Raw genomic sequence first — 21563 nt, 5'->3', positions numbered from 1 at the left:
GGTCTATATATTTATCGATTGTCTTTCATCGTTTTTTATTATTATCTCTGTATCTTGTTTGATAGTTAAAAATTATGTCGAATTAAGAATATTTTTTGAAAGAGACAGATATATAAATGTGATATTTAAAGTTTAAACATGAAAGAAGAAACAATATTTGATTTATATAATTTACTTATTGCAATTTTCAATCGAAAATAACATTTGAATATTATCAATTGAATATTCATCTCGTGAAGTAACTTAATAAAATGTAATTATTTTTTCTAATGATATACATACTTACTCTATATAATCGTTGAACCTCCAGCATGTGATGGAAATTCTTTAATGGAATATATGATAAAGATGTCACTGAAAGTAGACGATCGATCGTGACATACAGATTTATTCGACATCGTTCTCGTATTTACATTGATCAAATTCCATGTTAATTATATTAATCATTACGCGATATAATTACAATAAAGATGGCCGACAGCGTGTCGACACGATCAAAGTAATAGTGCATTCGAGTATTCGGCTTTTTTTTTTTTTTTCTTATAACAACACGATTCGCATTCGTTTGAGTTTCTTCACGAATCCTTTCTCGTCCTCCTCTTCCTCCTCCTTATCCTCCTCTTTCTCCTCCTTCTTTTTCTTCTTCTTCTGCTTCTTCTTCAGTAGAGTTGAGCTGAGTGTCTCTAGTTTAATGCGATTAAGGTAAAAGGAACTAATCTGCGTGGTATGGATGTTGTTGAGGTGACTCTCCTTCGAATAAGGCCATCTTCAATCGCTTACATTTGGCCCTACGATTCTTGAACCAAAACTGCACGTTCTTCGGCTCCAATCGTGGAAATTTCTGACGATAGGGCATTCGATTTAATTCCTCCGTGTACTTGAGAATGAGCTGCGAATCGATCATAATATACTCTTTTAAAATCACATTCAAACATTTTTACAAATTTGAGATATCCCTCTTTAATATATCATTTATTAATTTTATATGAAGATATAAAGACGCATTAATTAATTATGTTAATTGGATTATTTTCAAATTATTAAACGTTAACGTATACTTCGATTAAAATTAAATATTATAAATTGATTCTAGTTCTTCAGATGAAATCCAACAACAATGTTAAAAGTGTTTAAATTGCTCTGAGAATTTTTCAAATTTTCGATTCAATTAATGAAAGATCGTTCCAATGTAACAATTTGTTTGAGTTGCTCGAAATGAATGAATTGTTACAAAAATATAACCTGCCGTTTTAACTAAATTTAATCAACCAAACGTTTAGAGATTCGTATTATTTTTGAATGTGAAAAATATATGTCAATATCATCGATCATAATAAAATGAAACGTACCGCATGGCTCGGATGAGTATTGTGAGTGAACCAAGTCTCGAGCCTGGGTACTTCCGTCACGGGATCAATGAATGTCCGATTTCTCTTTCTCCTTTCGTCGAGCATACTCGTCGGACATCCAGCTGGTCCACGTGGTGGCAAATAATGTGACATGTACATAATGCCGTGTCCAAACATTGGACTGGGTACTAATGAAAATCCTGGTGGAAGAGGACCAGTCGGTCTAGCCTCTTCGTCCTCGGAACCAGATGATACTCTGGTGTCCTCTTGTTTGACCAAAGATGGCGTCGAAGGTGGCGGTTGTTGATCCTCTGGTCGTGTAGTCAAGGACAATGGACCGACCGGTGGGCTACTAGGTGGGCAGGGCGATGGTGACGTCGACTGAAGCAAATGGACGAGACGAGAGTGTCTGAGAAGCCGACTTTTAATAGAGGCTATTCGAAATGATCGTAAATTCATCGTTTCAAAAGCAACCGACCAGACTTGGGCCGAGCTAATTCATTATAGAAGCTAAGGATTGTTAACTACGAGCTCAGGAAAGAAAAGAAATAAACCACGTTTACCGACCGTGAGGTTATAGTGATACACGATAATCATAAGAAACAAAGATGTCTAAATAATTATGAATAAATAAGAGTGAATCAATTTGGAAATAAATTTTCTTCGTTTAATTAGATTGATTTAAAGAGTGAATATCGATCAAATGGTTATATTAAAATTATTTATTATATCTGACGATATCTATATATATCATTATACACACATATGTCCTAAAAGAGTAAAAATAATTTGTTCAGCTTTTATGATCCCTTATATAAAAGTTAATTAGAATATTATACCTGATGCCTAGAGTCTTCCTCCTCGTCGGAACAATCTTCACTAACAATACTGGCGCCTCTTGGACTCAGTCCTGGTGGACTGTAACCGTTGACACCCCTAGTCTCAGCTCTCTTTTGAGCAGCCCTTGCGTTTTTAAACCAATAAACGACGTTGTTCACGTCCAATGGTTTTCTACCCCGTCGTGACTCCAACGAATTTAATTCCGTCACGTAATGTTGTATTTGTTGTCGTGTTGGATGCTGATTCTCACCGAACCAACGTTGAAGTCGTGGTAACTCGAGTTCTGGATCGAAGCTAGTTCTCATACGTGTTTTATGAGAGTATTGTAAAAGGGCTGGATGTGGTGGCCCAATTGCACCACTCCCAGCGCCAATTGGTCCGCTACCATCTGGCTGAGGACTTTGAGTATGATGATGATGATGATTCGAGGATGGTACGATCGGATTCAGACCAAGACCCAATTGTTGTTGCTGTAGCCAAGACTCAAAATTCCTCTTGGTCTCCTCCGACAGATCGTTGCCGCCTCTACAGAGCGACAACAGTGTCATCTACGGCAAAATGGGAATCCTCTTGAAATTACCTGCTATTCCTGCATTACTTGGATTAAACGAGTGCAAGATTAGATCTCCCAAGTATATATTATTCGTCATATTGAAATACTTGAAATACATATGTATTAATAATTCATATCGTATCTAGAGACCTCGCTTTAGGAAAATATTACATTTGATTTTATACGATTGATTAATTTGAAGAATTATAAATATGAAAATCACTCGAGATAAGAAAATTATTAATTACTGGAGAGTAACGATGATGTATGATGCAATGAAAAAAAAAAAAAAGAAAAAAAAGAAAGAAAGAAAAAAAAATGAAAAGGAAAAAGAAAGAAAGAGAAAAACATTTACATCAAAGAGAACGATTATAATTGCATAAGGAATTTGTTTTCTCTTTTTCTTTCTTCTTTTCTTTTCTTTTCTTTTTTTTTTTTTTTAAACCGGTCGAAGATTCGTTATGCAAGGACATATAAGTGTGATTGAGAGGGAGGTGAATCGCGTAAGATCCTGGCACGCGCGTCTTCTTTTAATCGTGTTGACACAAGTGGGCGTTGCACGATGCCGATAGCCGTCCCCGAGGACGGCGCTCATCGTCATCGGGCATTAAGTAGTCAGATTATGGAAAAGTTCGGAGTCGTAGGAAGTAGTACGGAGAGTGTGCCTTATCTGTGGGATGATTTATAAGAACAAACAGGCTCCGCGAGGTGAGGATCAAGCAGCTCGACAAAGTCTTAATAAACGAGGTAATCCATTCCGTATTCCTGACGCATCGTGCCGTCATTTTATAAATCATAACGATCGAATTGATCTTAAATTGAAATATTTTATGATCTTTAAACAGGCGAATTTCATTTTATTTTTCTTTTTCTTTACCACCACCCCTCCCTCCATCCTCTCTCTCTCTCTCTCTCTCTCTCTCTCTCTCTCAAAAATACTAAAAGCATAGAATGTAACATAACGTAAATAAGTGTTATTTAAAACCGTTCATGTTGAACATGATTTATACAACGCTTGTTTTTTTCGACATGATACAGCGATATTTCTTTGAGCGAATACTTAACGTCGGATTGATATATCAATCAAGGAGCTAAGAATTGTGCACGGCCTTGCTTCATTCGGCATGAACTATTAGTCTAAGTACAATGTCTTGAAGTTTACATTTGCGATATGAAAATTGCGTAAGATGAGAGGGTCATAATTTCAAGCGACTTTTTTCTTTTATTTTTTTTTCAAAGCGAATTTGTAAAATTCTCTTCGTATTTCGTGTAGATATACGATATCAATCGGATACTTGGAGGATTTTTCGTATTGCGGATTTGTTAGTCATAAATTCCAACGATGACGAGAACGAAAAAATAAGAAATATTCTCGAGAAAGTCATGTCGTTTAATTGTACCAGAAATAGCAACGATAAGGTTGCCTTTAATTAGATCTATTACAATTACCTAAGAGAGTACATACTTAGGAATATTTTAATACTTAAAGTAAATTATCAAGAAAGATATATATTAAATATATATATATATATATATATTTAAGCATATTTATTTTACGAGTAGATCATAAAATGTTTGTTGATAATTTCTGTTTGTTTAAGTAGTCAGAAGAAATAAAAAAAAAAAAAAAAAAAAAAAGAAAAAAAAGAGAAAATAATGGAAGACTACTAATTAACCTTGTAATTAAAATAAACGCCAAACGACGCGTCTTTAATTCGTTATTATAAACTGACAGCAAAACATTGAATCTTCATCCATGAGTTTTACAACGGCGCACTTAATCTTTCAGTCAGGTTAAAGCGGTGTAGATTGGTAAAGGCGTCATTGGCCAGACAGTCGTCGTAGACTTCTGCTCAGAAGATTTGAGAAATCGTTCAGTAAACAGTCATCATCGTTCTTTGTCTTCGTCGTCGTCGTCGTTGTCGTCGTTGCCGTCGTTGTCGTCGTTGCCGTCGTTGTCGTCGTTATTCAAAAACGTAGCAATTGGCTTATCTGAGACTCTACGAGTAGCTGCGCTTCTCCTCGAGCCTGATTTACACGTATTTATTATTCGCGAAGGTTGACGCAGTTGATGATGTCTGTCAGCTGATCCCGCCGAGGTACGGGCCAGTAGTAAATCAATCGCTTTTAAATCCAAGAGTAAACACACGTATGAAGAATGAATTCGTAATTTTGTCAACAACAAGCATCATCAGAGGGCTAACGCGATTACTCTAGGCGGCAATGGTGGTGGTGTTGATGGCTTACGAAAGTAGATGGAAAATTTACTCGAGACTATACGTTTGATTAAAATTTTGACGTTGGACGATTATGAACGATACGAAATATAAATTTATCGAGTGACTCGATCGTAGATATATGCATATATATAATAAAATATGATAGTAGAAAACGCATGAAAATGGTATGTTTGACGATGATGTCAGAGTTCGTTAAGAGTCAATCAATTATTCTTTCTTTCTTTTTTTTTTTTTTCTTTTTTTTTTTTTTTAGTTGAGTATTAATGAAACCTAGTTTATTAACTAGATAATACTAATGAGTATTATCAATCCTTTTTTTTCTTTTTCTTTTCTATTTCCGAAGAAGAAAAATAATTAATCATCAATTTTCTCAATGCATTTTACTTCAATGGAATCATTACGTTGAATTTCAAGATAGAACCCAATGTCTTTTACTCGATGAATCCTCGAGTAGGAATCGTTGTCAGATTAAAGTAAATCTATGAGAGACGAAGGTTCTCCATCACGGTCGTTCGCCATTAGCCAACGGGCCGAAATACGAGCGGGTAACGTCTGCCAGGGAAAATTGGTAATCATAGACCACCGCGAGCGGCATTAAAGTTCGGGGATGGGTGGGTAGCAGGATCTTCAAAGAGAGTGCACTTAGATAATACCGGTTCGTCGAGTAAGCGAAAGAGAGAGAGAGAGAGAAAGAGAGAGAGAGAGAGAGAGAGAGAGAGAGAGAACAAGAGAGAAAGAGAGAGATAGAAATAGAGATAGAGAGAGAGAGAGAGAGAGAGAAGGGTGGTAGAAGGGTGGCTACCCTGTGCCGATATCGAAGGGGCTTTTGATGAAGGCTGCGAATTTGGTTGAGTAAAGGGTAATCCTATCACACGCTATAAGATCTTCTACTGTCGAGAAAGCACGATCGCGAAGCGTTCTCCTTTTCCGGTTGACGTATTGTGGATGATCGCTTTCGTTGTTGGAAAAAGGATGGAAAGGGAAGAAAAAGAAAAAAGAATTGGGGGAAAAAAGGAAAGAGGGGGGAAAAAAAAAAAGAAAAAGAAAAGGAGAACTCGAAAAGACAATTTTCATTGGTTTCGATCTAACTTCGTATTCTTAGAATTTCAACGAACGTTCTTTCTCTCGTGGAGATAACTCTCTTGCGAAAGATCCATGTATATTCAATAGCTCGCAGAAGTACTCGCGATCGTTATTCTTTCGAAAGAGAAAGAAAAAAACAAAGAAAAAAAAAAAAGAAAAAACAGTAAAGGAAAAAGAGAGAGAGAAAAAAATAGAGAGAGAGAGAGAGAGAGAGAGAGAGAGAGAGTGAGGAAAGAGAAAAAAGAAAAGTAAAGAGGGTCAGGGCCTTTTATCGAGACGAATTTTCGATCGGCGACACGAAACCGAGAGAACATTTATTTAAGGCGAGGATCAGCCGGGTGCGAGACTTCAACGGCGAAGATTACCAGCGTGGTTCTACCAAGGAGGAACAAGAGTACCAAAGAGGAGGACTTCTTAATGAGATTAAAGCGCCACGAAGGCAAACACTCTTCGGGCTAGATTTACATTTTATACATTTTTAAGTGCTCCTCGTGATGGCTCTTTACAAGTCGACCTTGAGAATCGTTTTGTCTATCTTTCTCTCTCTCTCTCTCTCTTCCTTTTCCTTCCCATTTCTCAAGATTTTATTCAATGAAAGAAACTTAGATTCCTTACCTCGTCCAAAGGACATCCTGCGGAAACGAGAAGCGCATGGCTATGAAGTAAAAGCAGCCTGAGCAATTTATTTCTAACTTCGGCTGCGGGACTAGGAGGTGGTGGTCTCGATCTGTAAACCTGAATCTTCAAGGTTGCTACCGAAGTAAGTTCCGCAAGGATATCGCCAACGGTTAAAAGTGGACCTTCAGCTACTTTTTCCATCGGCAGAGGTTTCCAGTTTCTTATCACTATGCTACCTCTCGCGCTTGGTATCAAATCGCTCGAGTAACCCAGCCGGACCAATGCCTCGCCTACTAAATCCTGAAACGATAAATATCAATGTCAATCGTATTTAATTGTCTTTTTTAATATGTTGACTTTAACGCTAACCACGTGATCTTTAAAGTAACCACAGTAAAATATAAGACGAGTATGAATAATTTCATAGTGCATAGCGAATTTCGATTTAATATATATTATGATAATTGAACAAATTCTCGCGAAACAAAAAAATATTTTCATTATTTCTAAATGATTATTAATTATTATCATAAAACCTTTAAGCAGGAGATTTATATAAATTTTTTATAAGTAAGCATTTTTTCAATGTCGAATCAATTTAAAAAAAAAAAAAAGAAATTACCTGAAACGGCATCGCAACCGGAATGATTACATAAGAATCGGTCTCGATCTGGGGTCTTCGCCAATTTTCACGTGCATTGCTAGCATGACTCTCGACGATGTTATGAATTGTCTCGACGACGCAATGAACCGGAAGATTTTTCGCTGTAACAAAGAAAATTGAAAAATCGATGAGAGCTGGAACAAAAAAAAGAAGAAAATTAAGACAACAAAGGAATAACTGAAAAGGATCGAAAAGAAAAGCCGCTTTTCTAATTCGCATTGGTTATCCCGACACCAAGACGTTTTACATCAGTACAATGGGCATCGACATCGACATTGGAGATGATTCGCGGAGTTGAAGATCGCCAAGAGATGTCTAACTCCGATGTTAAGCATATGCAGATCCACTCGTCTAAACCGAGACAATGGAAGCTGGGCGATGGCACAATAGCTGCGATCCTTGTGTAACCCTGACTTAAGTCCCGGAGTCTCTATCCCACTTCAGATCATAATCCCAGATTTCTCCGAAACCGAGAAAATGGAGAAAGAGACAGAGAGAGAGAGAGAGAGAGAGAGAGAGAGAGAGAGAGAGAATGAAAAGGAAGAAGAGAGAGAGAGAGAAAATAGTGCTTTACCAGGTTCAATTCGCATAATACCAATCCCTTAGAATACGCTTTCAATGTCTACGGATTTTGATTATCCTAAATGCTTGTTAAACGCCGAATTTATTTCCATCTTTCCCCCTTAACTGTTCTTTTCTTACGATCAATGAAGAAGAGCAAGTCTCTCTCTTTTTCTTTGTGTACGTATGTGTTTATTTAATAATTTATTTATAATCAATATTAAACGCCAAAAGTCAATGTATAAAGATCCCAGAGAGCTCGGAGACGGATAGATTGATGGCCAATGGCTCCTCGATGCAAGGTGTTAAGTCTCCAGTGAAGATAACCGAGAAAGGATTTACTACCTGGCACCACTATATTAGATATTAATGCCTCTAAACTTCCATCTAATACGGTCGGACATCATAGAGAAGGTCTTTTCTCTCTCTCTCTCTCTTTGCCTCTCTCTCTCTCTCTCTCTCTGCCTCTCTCTCTCTCTCTCTCTCTCTGTCTCTCTCATCTACACCCTACGTTGCATAAGACAGGTCGTACCTAGAGGGATGCTGTAGGCTGACCGGTGGCCACCTTAATCCAGGGACGTACAGTTTTCATTAAGGTGCCCGGTCCTTGCGTCGTCTTTGTACAGGGATCAGCTGGTTTAAGGTGGGCTTTTACGCCACAGGGTTTAGTCGCGGTAGACCGTATTACGCGGTCTGTTTATTAGCAACGTTTCGTATCTTACGATTCACCGTGCCACGTGACTCGTCCTGTTAAAGAACGATCTTTGTAGCTTTATTTTCAACATGGTTACCCAGTTAAGAAATATGTTGCTAAGAATGAGAAATATATTTAACATTTTTGTCATTTCGTTTACATGATGCAATGCAATAACGAGCAATGAAATCTTATTTGTTCTAATCATTGTTGTTATATAATATTTCTCTCTCTCTCTCTCTCTCTCGCTCTCGCTCTCGCTCTCGCTCTCTCACTCTATCGCTCTCGCTCTCTCACTCTATCGCTCTCTCTCTCTCTCTCTCTTTTTCTCGTTCATACAGATAAGTTTAAATATTTTAATTATAAGTTATATTAATAAGTTATAATATTGATTGTGTCCATTTATTATACAGTATATAAATGAGGAACAAGGTCGAGTTGTCTAAAAATTTGTTGTCTTAAAAGACGAATGACAGAATCATGAAAAAGGAAAGACCAAAAAGAGGGCGAAGATAGAAAGAAAGTGGCAGCTAACTCATCCGCGAAATCTTTAATCTCTGCAACGGCAAAGACATTTCTCATTTCTGGTGCAGGTCCTATCTAACTTCCGGTTATCTCCCCGTTCGCCTCGCAAACTGAGAGGAAGGAACTGGCACGTCGGAAGAAGCGTCAAGCAAGCTTCTCGTCTTTGACAGTTCTCGCTGGATGATAAGATTCATCGGAAGGACCCTCGAAGGAAGAAGAAGAAGAAGAGATCGAGACAAGACCGAGTTTGAGACGGCGATAATAATATTCTTTTCCTCTTTTTTTCTTTTTTCTTTTTCTTTTTTTTTCTTTTTATCTTTTTTTCTTTTTATTCTTGTGGACCAATTATTAAGATCGAGTTTTTGCCAGAGTTATAAGCGTTTGAAATTTATTTTTCTTTCTCTTTTCTATTCGATTCATTTATTTTATTATTTACTCTCTTTTTCATAGATTTTAATTATCTCTCGTGCAATCATTTTTTTCTTCATTAATATTAACTATCCATCGTTTTTATATAACACGATTTAACATAACGATTGGATGTTAAAATGTCGTGTTTTATTATTTCTAATAATTATTACATTAATCCTGACATATTCATAATTAATTTCGTTGTCTATGTCAAATTATATAAATTTTAATTTTTTAATTTTATTCCACGTTACGTAAATTTTTATTCATCAGATAATAATTACTTTTACAATTTAACTTTTTGGTATTTTATAATTTTATGTATTGTATCTGCCAGTCAAATAGGTTATTAATTACTAGTTGCTATTAGTAATTTCAATTACATTTTAAACCGATATTAAGTCTATATCGTATTTATTTTTTTTTTTAATTTTTTTTTTTTTTTTATAATAACCATTCAATAGTATCCGTATTCGATACCTTTTTCTTTTTAATCATTCACATTATTAATTTATATTTACGAAACATCAGCTTTTGTAAAATGTAATTTTCTCTCTCTCTCTCTCTCTCTCTCTCTCTATCTATCTCTCTCTCTTATTCTCTTGTTCATCGGGGGAACTCGAAACTTTAACGACAACGAGATAACGAAAAGAATGGGAAAGGAACGTTCGAAAATACAGAAAATCCCTGTAGAATATCGCATTGGCATGTGTTCCAAGCTACGAGCATAACGCAAAATTAGGGAATTATCCGTGTACGGGCCGTGATCGGTAGAAGAGAAGTACGAATAGGTGAGTATGTGAGAAGAGAAGACGGGGAGAGAAACGATGAGAGGGTGGAAGGGGGAGGCTGGAGAAAGGGTGGGTTGTAGAAGGAACGGAAGGGAGGAGGGAAAGCGCGCGCGCATAATTTTGTAATGGAATTAATTAAGGCGATTAAAATTTAATTAAATCTCCGCGCGCATCGCGCGCTATATTTGCGATTTATTAAATATTCAATTAAAACCGCGAAACGGTCGCATTATTTTCAAACACGCACTTCCGGTTGAGAGAGAGAGAGAGAGAGAGAGAGAGAGAGAGAGAGAGACTGAGAGAGAGATAAAGAGAGAGAAAGAGAGAGAGAGAGAGAGAGAGAGAGAGAGAGAAAGAGGGAGGAATAGAATGAGAAAGAGAGTAACAGCAAGACTAATCGATTCTCCATCGAGACTTTTTTCGCTACGTTTTTTCTCTTTTCTTTCTTCTGTCTTTTTCTTCTTTTTCTTTTTTCTTCTTCTTATTCTTTTTCTTCTTTTTTTTTTACTGAACGGGAAATGAAAGAAAGTCGTGCCGATTCGTCGAAAGAACGAGTGACGCTCTCTTTAAATGCTGTGTTTCTCTTTTTATCTCTCTCTCTTTCTCTCTCTCTCTCTCTCTCTCTGTCTCTCTCTCTCTCTCTCTGTCTCTGTATCTCTTTCTCTCTTTCACTTTTTTGCTGATAAATTAACGGCTCCCTACTCGCTTTCAGTTCTCGGTGCTTCACGGATACGAGATAAAAAAGTTGGAACATATTTTTCGACAACCCTACGTCCGAGTTTGCGGTGGGCCATCCCCAACGATAATGGTTTCTTCTTTTTAATGTGAACGAGTGAATGCAAGAGAGAAAGAGAGAGAGAGAGAGAGAGAGAGAGAGAGTGGGGGGAAACGAGAAAAAGAAAGAAAGAAAGTGAAGTGGAAGATACTTTCGACGAATATTTATCTTTCCGTGTTTTCGAGCACCGTTTCCGCATAAGGCAGATGATTTCTTTTGTCGGTCAGATTAGTTCTTTCGTAGTATTCCTAAATCATAAGTAATAAAGAAGGAAAATTCGATCGGGAGTAACGTGAAAGTTAGTGTGATTATCTATCGACGTACGTCTACTGGCAAGTGTTATTTATAGAATTAATATGGCGTATATGCTTTGAACGAGCTTATCTCCCAAACGGGCGATACTGTTAAGGATTAGTTGGACTTTCGTGGCTTGTTAATAACGGAGATTATGTAAAAGATCGATTCTGAGATGATGACGATGATGTAGCGAGAGAGAGGGAGAGAGAGAGAGAGAGATGGAAGAAAGATTGTGAAATAGTCAAACGCGTAGATCATGCATACATACATACATACATACACACACACACACACACACACACACACATATATATATATATATACATATGTATATCGATTATCTTTCATCTTTTATCTTTTGATTTTTATTACTATATTATATTTTCTTGATTCATTTATAAATATATTTTCATTAATTATTATATTTAAATATCTTTTTAATCTATCGTCAAATTTCGATATATTATTTATATAGAGTATAATCGATGACACATCAACTTATCATTGATTTTATATATTCATGCTTAAATGATTTGAATTTATTATTTTAATGAGTGGTTATAACTAATTCAATCGATTGGATCATTCGTGCGAGTTCTCATTTCTCTTTTCCCGTTCGGACGTTGTTTCGAATGAGGAAAAATGTCATGCAAATGAGTAAGAAAAAAAGAAAGAGAGAGAGAGAGCGGGAGCGGGGGAAAGAAAGAGAGACAGAAAAAGAGAAAGAGAGATAGACACAGTACGCGCGGGACCTCGATCCTAAGGTTTCTTCTTCGTCTTCGTGACTCGGTAATCCAAGACGATACCGCTTATAATCTCTCGAAATCGAATCAGCCGGTCGGTATAACGAAGCCTCAGCCAAAGACGAGACGTTAGCCATACTCTTCGTTTTTATCAATCTCTTCTTTTGCTTTCAGTTCAATGATCAATTCATACAGTCAAATTTCATTTTTCATCTCTCTCGAACATTATCGTTAAAACTCGATCGTTATTATCGATATTATTATTGATATTCTGATAATCATTTCATTATTGTTATCTACATTATAATTGAAAAGAAATAAAAGAAAAGAAACAAAAGAAGAAAAAAACCAAAAAAAACCAAAAAAGGAATATTCCATATAAATTCAGAAATTTATTATTCTTATTATTGAAATACTTCTTCTTCTTTTTTCTTTTTTCTTTTTTTTTTTTTTTTCAACGATTCTAACAATATTTGAAATTATCTTTATTTATCGAGAATAGTCTTCATTAAACTGTAAACATATATTGAATACATATGTTTTCATCGATGAAAAAAAATTCAGAGATTAATTAAAGCATCAAATACGAAACGTATAGAGGAGAAGGAAGGGTGTGTGAAGAAGAAGGAAAGTGTGGGTGGTTTCGGTATCTCAGGCTGATCCGGCGGATGTCGGCCTTTACAGATAAGGACCCAACTCTTTCGACGCTTTTATCTGCCTCGTGTTCTCTCTCTCTCTCTCTTTCTCTCTCCCTCTTTCTCGCATGCGTGTTCTACATCTTTTTCCTTCTCAATGACTTCCCTTTTTCATCGTTCGCTACATTAACGTGTGTTCCTATTTGTTTCCTAACAAGCTCGTTCTTCATTTGCCTTTTCTATTCTAAAAATTCTAAAATTTATTTACGTAGACATAAAGATAATGATAAAAATTTATCCATGAACATGAACATCATCTAAATATATTTTTTTTTTAATTCTACCATTATTTCACTATCTATTTCTACTTTTTCGATCAATAAACAATTTCTAATTTCTTTCTAAAAGAGTTCTTAAAATGATCAATCATAATCATGAATGAAAAGCTTGTTAATGTTATTGGTCTTATACAATTTCTTACTTTTCAAACAAATTTTCAATGTTTTAGCGGATACAATGAGAGTTGCTATCGAATATGCGTCTTAACTTGCAATTAGAAATAAAAAAAAAAAAAGAAAAAAGAAACAAATTAAAATTAAATGGGACACATGTTTGTAAGAATCGTATAAATCATTTTTATCTTTTGTTCGATCCATTTATGAAAGTGGATTGATAAAAAATTATATATTCTATATATATTTGGACTTAAAATACTTTGATCTATTACACACACACACACACACACACACACACACATATATATATATATATATATATATGTAAAGGTGTATTATAAACTCAACGATCTAATGACCCGTCAGAAAAAAAAAATGTAAATGTCTGACTGAAAACTCGATTAACCGAAGCAAGATAATCTCCAATGGATTATTACATGTATGTGAAATCGTTATCGTCAAACCAATGAAATCACATCTAACGATATGCAATAGCTCTGATAAGTATATCTGATCTTATTTTTATCAATTGTATCTGTACACCAAGTTCCCTTCTCTCTACCTTTTGTGAATGACACTTTCGATTAAATTTTTCCTTATACTAATCAAAAATGTAATACGAAAGTAGGTAATAACAAGCGTATAATGAGTGCTGCCTTTTTGTTTGTATTTTTTCTTGCATTTACAATTATACAATGTAATAATGCCTAACGAATCATATGATATTAGAATATATATATATACATATATATATATTGATTGATTGGCAAAAGAATGAAAAGTCATAATAAAGAATATTATTATTCTATCATATATATTAATGAAATATTTTTTTTTCTCCATTAGAAATACTATGATATACAATGTGAGAAATAAAATAAAATATAATAAATTATACGAGATTGGCAGAGTCGTACAAAAAATGTATATCATTGGTCTATAATTATTATTTTATTTCATATAAATATTAATAAAATATTCAAAAAAAAAAAATATATATATATATATATATTCTTTGTTATATTAATGAAAAATATTATTAAAAGATACACGTAAAGAGAGAAAGTAAAAAAAGTCGTTAACTCATTGTATACTTTTTATCAAGCGTTATTATATGTAACATACATTAGATTAAATTCATATCGATATATATTAACAAAATATTATTTTGATCGCATTATTATACGCATGATTGCTACTTGGAATAATAGTAGATAAAATCAAGATGGATATTTTCAATGACGAAGTAGTTGGATCTGATCAAAGAGCTCGATGTTAAAATTAGTCGTATTTGTTTCGTTGATATCGAGCTAATACAAAACTCAGGATTGATTCAGGATGACTCGAGGAAACTCGCTTCGTGTTACGTTCGCGTGCGTCCAATGGTTGTCCCGTTAAGCTCGCGTGCGATTTAAGCTCCGCCCGGGTAGAGAAGCTAAGCTCGAGCGCGGACGAAAGCACTAGATAAGACGTACCTAATGAGATAACATTACAGCCGGTGTAACTTATAAGATCACCGGCCACGCGACGAAACCTTCTAAATCCGAGCATTAGCCCATTCTTAGCGACATAATCACGCATCGCGGGAGAACAAATTTATCATTCTCGTTTCCAAACTTATTTCTTTTGATTTATTGTATACCTATATTTTTCCGATAAAACTTTTTTCTAGATGGATAGATATAAAAAGTTGTTGAAAAAATTAAGTACACTCGTTGTACGTATATAACGAACTTTTTTAAGCGATCGTTTGTTATCTTTCTTTTCTTTCTTTTTTTTTTGTTTTGTTTTATTTTCTCCTTTCTTCCTTTTTTTTTTTGTAATTAAATTGAATTAACAATTAGTATACGGGTATTATCGTATCGTCCAATTGAATATAACATTATTTAATATTTTCTCATTGAAAAATTATAAATGAGATTAAAACATTTTTCATCGGATAAAAAATTAATGTAATTATCGGAGAAAACTTGTATTGGAAAAATTTATCACCCTCGTTAATACCAAAAGATTTTATTCGATCTTCGTATTGTATATGATCTGTTATCGAATAATATGCACGAAAATGCATGTATACATGTATATTTTGAAATAGATCTTACATATATACGTATATCGAAAATGATTAATATACTCAATATTATCGATCCATCTGCTTCTTTGTAAGTGTGTCTCTGTACGTGCGTATATACGTGTACGTATGAAAAAGATAAGAAACATTATTATCCCTATCCATCGAAATGTCTTAGAAGCTAAATACTTTGAAATCCTTCGAGAGGTATGCTCGCCTACGATTTGCTTGATTTCCGAGATCGCTCACGCTTGTGCTTTCATAAGAACGCGCGCATTCGAGCGCGTAGGAGAGTAGCAAGGGTGAAAACTTGCCCTAAGACGCTTAGAGAGTAAGCTCTTATACAAGGCGGAGAATAAGAGACAAAGAGAGAGAGAGAGAGAGAGAGAGAGAGAAAGGAAAATCAAGAAGAGAACGTATCTCTCTCTCTCTCTCTCTTTCTCTTTCTTATCGAATACATGAACATTTCTACACATATATATGTAAACAGATACATACATACATAAACACATACACACACACACACACATTTACGACAGCTGTTCGATGTAGATATAGATCGTGAAGCGTTCGCGCGTCCCATACGCATCGAAGATTAAAATTACTTTGGTAAACTGCGTTCGCGAAGGAACGATATAAGGTGGAAAAGGGGTGCGTCTCTAAGAGGGAAAAAGAGAGAGAGAGAGAGAGAGAGAAAGGTATAGAGAAGATAGGAAGAAGAAGAGGGAGAACGAACGTCTCGTAAATTTCTCGGCTAAGGAGCTTAATTTGGATTTTCGGTAACGAGTTATTGCGAGCGCGAACTCGTTGTCGGGGGATGATTTAGAGATGGCAAGAGACGAGAAGGAAGAAGAAAGCTTGGGTGAGGTGGTAGGTAAGATACAGATGGGGGGTGGTAGATAGAAGACAGGTACGATGTCCATTAGTTTATCGTTCGTCCAAAGAGATGCTACGGATTATTCATCGAATGTAGCGTGTTCTTGTTCGTATCCTGAAAGGGAAGGATACGATCCTTTTCTCGAAGAAATCGAAGAAGCTTTGGAGGCCGGACGACGTCTTTCTAGATCGGCGCACGTGAATCGGGATCGTGCCCTGACAACCTGATTTAGGAACGACGAAATCCTCAGAAGGAAGAAGGTATATATATGTATATAGAAAGAGAGAGAGAGAGAGAAGGCTGATCCTTCCGGCGACTGGAGAGTCCTGCAGAATGACGTAGTAATCTCAAGGGAGAGCCTTAGCCTTAGCTTAAGCCATAAGGGTTTGCATACAGTCGTGTGTATGCGCGAGCATCCTTAAAACACGGATATACGTGCGCAATACGAACGCTTCTAATCCGTGAGGGCTTCCAACGCAAAACCTGAACCACCTCATCCCCCAGACGCAACCCCTCCGACGACGCTTTCCCTACCGTCCATCCGTCCAAGGAATACGTCGGATTTAGCTATTCCACTTGCTCGGACGGATCTCAAATATTTAGGGAGATCGAAGGCCGACTTGCGTATGGAACTTTGAGTTCAAAGGAGGAGTAGGTGGGACTCCGAAGGAGAAGGTGAGCTCTCAAGGATTATCCTTGAATCTGAAGAGAATGTTTCTACGATGCTACGGGATATCCTCAAAACAAAGATCTTTCAGATCTTCATCGGTAATCGTAAAGATTTTTGCTAAGGGATCTAATATATTTGTATATATAAGTTTCATTAATACGTATGAATGAAATTATATTTATATTTTTAACGTTTAATCACGATGATTATCAATGAACGATTTGATTGATAATGATGTTACACCGTTGTGATCTTTTAAACGAAGAAGGAGAATTAGAGAGAAGTGACCGAAGTAAGTAAAGGTAAAGGCAGCTACGAATGCGTAGATAGAGTGATGGAAGGGTAAAGGCCGGAGGAAGGGTAAAAGGGGAGGGTTAAAGGGCTCCTTAGCGGAGATCTTAAGCAAATCCAGCGTGAAATCGCATCAGAGCATCCCCTTGCCAAAACCACCACTTACTCCTACCATCCTTGGATCGTTCTATCCCTTTCCTGTCGTGTCTTTCTTTCTGTGTTTCACTATCTTTCACTCTCTCACCTTAGACAACTTCTTCTTTCTAAATCTTATTCGTTCCTGCTTCGGAACTTACATTGAAGAACAGGATAGAATACTTCCTGATTATGCGATTTACAAGACGGTGTTAATTTGTTTTCGATATATAGAATGTGAAATTAAAAGTATTAATAAGATATTATATTTATAAAAACTTAAGAGATATTTATAGAGAGATATCTATTGAAATGTAATAAAGAAAAAAAGAATTGGATTAATTAACTATTGCATTATGCTTTCATGCTAATCTATAATTATCTTTCAGGAATAAATATACACGCGATTTAGATGACTTTTATAATTATCGTTACAATTATATCGTTATAATTGATTCAAAAAGTAGATACAATTGACAAATTATTTAAGGATACGTTGCATTTATAATGGAATTGAAAGAAGTAATAAGGAAAAAAAGAAAGAAGAAAATTGAAAGCAAGAGAAAAGAAAAAAAAAAGAAAAAAAAAAGAAAGAAAGAAAACAATACAAACAGTATCGCAACGATTAATCTTAATAATCTCAATTGCTCGAAATTTTTAAATGGTATGGCTCTAAGTACATTTACTCTGGCGATTTGCGTTCAATCACATATGTAGAAGATCGATCGATAACTCGTATGAAAATAATTCCTCGTAATGCGTTTGACGTTGATCTCATCGCGATAATATCTTTTATTAGATTTGAATTTATCTTTCAATTCGAACTCGATTTCGATCACGTTAAGAGACGATCGAGTGGATCGTATGTTAGGAGAGCAAGAAGGATATTTAAAACGCGTTGAAGTAAGGTACTCTTTCTCTTCCTCTCTCTCTCTCTCTCTCTCTCTCTCTCTCTCTCTCTCTCTCTCTCTACTTCTATATAGTAAATTTGGACAAGTCCAAAGAGATTTTAACCGTGGTAAGAATTGTCTCGTATATCTCGCGATTTTCACGAGATGGAATACCAAAAAAGAGGGGTAAAGGATCGTAAGCTTATCTCGATTTTTGGTCGTCACAGTTTGTCTGAGAGGGAAGGGAAAGGCATTTGACGATCTGACAGACGTAAGCCGACAATTACTCAATGCTCGGTTCTCCGTATCTCTCGCGGACTTTCTTTCCTTCCTCCCGCCATCTTTCGTTTCTTCTTCTCCCTCCTTCCCTATTTTCGTATCTTATTCCTTCGTCCTCGATCTAACTTCGTCCGTTAGACTTCTCTCGCTTCTCTTAATCAAAACGTTGAGAAAGAGTGAGAACGAAAAACATCATTGAGGGAGGTGGTGGTATTCTTTGAAGAAGAGTAAGAGAGAAAGGAAGAAAGAAAGGAAGAAAGAAAGAAAGAAAGAAAAGAGAGAAAAGACATTAAAAGACGACGAAGAGGGAGAGAGAGAGAGAGAAAGAGAGAGCAGACTCTCATATCTCGGCCTCGAAATAGAGTACTAGTCGACGAGGGAAAGATAAGGCTCCCCCTCGGCGATGCTCTCTTTCTTCCAGCACGTTATAGGATCTCACGTCTCTAAGCGTCTTCTATTATTACAATGTGTACGTTTCCAATGTCTTGTTACGAATTTTTTTTTTTCTTCTCTCTTTTGTCTTTTCGTCCTTTTCGTTTTCTTTTTTATTTTGCCTTTGTACTTTTTTCTTTAACACAGATTCTCGTAGATTTTAAATATAAGTCAAATCGAGAAAATATTCAATTTTTTGGAACCGATAGTTCTTTTCTCTCTCTCTCTCTCTTTCTCTCTCTCTAGAAACTTTATCTACGTTTTATATCTACATATATAAAATATATTTATACGTTTTACTTTTCTCCTTTCTCACGATTTTTGTATAACGTCTTGAATATCGAGAAGAATCCATTTGGATTAAGTTCGATATTTAGCTCTTATAGGAAGAAAAGATCGTCGTCGTTGAAGTCGTCGTACGTATACGCAAGAGACACGAACTAGATCTCTCTCTCTCTCTCTCTCTCTCTCTCTCTCCCTTTCTCTCTCCTGCTCTGCGTGAATACATCCAGGTGAATACATAATGTGTAATCCTCGGGGTATGCGGACTCGGCATCTTAGGCTAATCTTGTTAGGCGTACTAAGCCTTCGGCTGACCCTATAGAGCAGACTTTTAATCCCTTAACACGCTACGCGCAGCTCCAAGATTTTGCATAAGAAAGAAATAGGATTGCCGATGCAAGTCGAACGCGAGCAAACGTCTTTCTTTCTATCTTTCTTTCTTTCTATTTATCTGTTTCTCTCTCTCTCTCTCTCTCTCTCTCTCACACTCTCTCTTTGACTCTCGTCGATTACGAGAGACGTAAGAATGAAAGAGCACGTTACTCTCGCAGCTTCCTTTATCTCGAGTCGTTCAATCGAGACGCGTTGATCGATTCCCGGAGGACGAATTGATCGTTGCTACCAGTCCTATAAATAATGATTAATTATTCTCGACAACGACGCGAATGCGTTGACGCGAAAAAGAAAGAGAGAAAGAAAAAAGAGAGAGAGAGAGAGAGAGAGAGAGAGAGACATTTTTATTACTACATAATAAATAACAACGTTGACACAATGACGAACTACAAAATTTCTTCAGACGGACTCGTTTGCCTTTGATTTTTCTTTTCTTTTCTCTTTTTTCTTTTTTTTTCTTTATCTTTATTTTTGAATCTATCTCGAGGCATCTTCTTGCATCTATATGCGACGTTTTCTATCCAATATTCGAAGAGATATAAAAGTTTTGTTTTAAATGGAAAAAAGCGAAAGAAAGAATCTTGATTGAGTTTGTTGAAAAATTGACAACTCAATGGTATATCTGATTAAGAAGAATTATATTAATTTTTCAAAAGAATATACGTTTTCTTTACGAATAACGATGTCTTAATGAATGAAGTCTGAAAAAATATTGTTCTCGATGAAAGAAGAATCTTTTGAAAAAATAATGAATATCCTTTGCTTACCTTACAACGAATCCTTTTTTTCGATTATACGAACAAAAGTATACACGCGTTTATTCATTTAATGCTGTGGCATTGTACAAAAGTCAAAAAAAAAAAAAAAAAAAAAAAGAAAAGAGAAGAAAAAAAAGGCAATATTTTATCGTACAAAAGAAAACGTTATGGCGTTTAAAAATTCAAAGAAAAACATTCGTTAAGAATGTTTTCCTAAGATCAACACTAATCAAATAATTTATACAATGCTCATCTTTATTTAATAGCTGTTTCAATCGTGCTTTGCATATTTTGTTCAATAATCGAAGGAATTAATTATGATTAGAAACAAGTTGAATTTACTGTCAGAAAATAATTGACTAACCGAAATATAATATATGAATAAAGGGGAGATCTGCTCATTCAGGATTGATTATTATTATAAAATTTTGATTATTATCGATTCGTGTCACACCGATTTTCTATCTATAAAGAGAGAGAGAGACAGACAGAAAGAGAGAGAGAGAGAGAGAGAGAGAGAGAGAGAAAGAGAGAGAGAATGAGTGAACAAAAGGTAACAACAATAGAGATATAGAAAATGAGATTAAGAAGAAAAGAAAAAAAAAGAAAAAAAAGAAAAAGAAAAAGAGGATAGATTGAAAAAAAGAAAGAAAGAGGGAGATAGATTTTTTCGATACATCCGAAATGCAACCCTTAACGACGTATCACCTGTTCGGGCTTGCGCTCGCGCTTTCGCACGGCTGAAAGAGGAGAAAGATAAATCGAAAGCAGGATGCAGAGGCGTGGATTTTCGCCGAGGTCGACGTAGCGGTGATACACATACAGTCTCTCTTCTACTTTCGATGACGTAGTATACAATGTTTGAGAAAGAGATAGATAGATAGATAGATAGAGGGGGAGAGAGAAAGAGAGAGAGAGAGACAGATATGTAGTGAATGTGAATATGTACATATGTGTGCATGTATGTGAATGAGAAAGAGAGAGAGAGAGAGAGAGAGAGAGAGCGAGGCCATAGGGGTTTCCAGGGGATCGGTGTATACCTACACGCATCATAATACACGTCCAAGTTAATGCCACTCACACAACGCTTCTACCTTGGAGGATTATCCTTCGGGGATATTTTTGATCGTGCAATAATCCCTAATACGATTTACACGGCTCGTGCTCGCAGGGACGTACGCACTATTTGCCGGCAGCCATCGCGATTCACTTTGTGCATACTCGTACTAGATCGTACTAGTTGTTCAATCT

General features: G+C 35.9%; 1 protein-coding gene across 4 annotated transcripts in view; it reads right to left on the bottom strand.

Annotated features, from left to right (window-relative positions):
- Positions 1-371: 371 nt before the first annotated feature.
- Positions 372-21563, bottom strand: part of LOC124424469 (homeobox protein dve-1) — a 51386-nt gene continuing 30194 nt past the window's right edge. For 3 of the 4 annotated variants that reach the window (XM_046963559.1, XM_046963560.1, XM_046963561.1), the window contains exons 4-8: positions 7306-7481; positions 6681-6983; positions 2189-2737; positions 1350-1730; positions 372-889 (exon numbers count right to left, since the gene is read on the bottom strand). In XM_046963559.1, the coding sequence (XP_046819515.1) occupies positions 713-889; positions 1350-1730; positions 2189-2737; positions 6681-6983; positions 7306-7481 (1586 nt within the window). In that variant the 3' untranslated portion in view covers positions 372-712. The remainder of the gene's footprint in view (positions 890-1349; positions 1731-2188; positions 2738-6680; positions 6984-7305; positions 7482-21563) is intronic. The other variant, XM_046963562.1, reaches the window with a different exon arrangement.

Source organism: Vespa crabro, chromosome 5 (assembly GCF_910589235.1).
Source record: "Vespa crabro chromosome 5, iyVesCrab1.2, whole genome shotgun sequence".
In the NCBI taxonomy this organism is placed as follows: Eukaryota; Metazoa; Arthropoda; class Insecta; order Hymenoptera; family Vespidae; genus Vespa; species Vespa crabro.
Note: the sequence above shows the minus strand (reverse complement) of the source record. Positions and strands in the feature narration are given on the sequence as shown.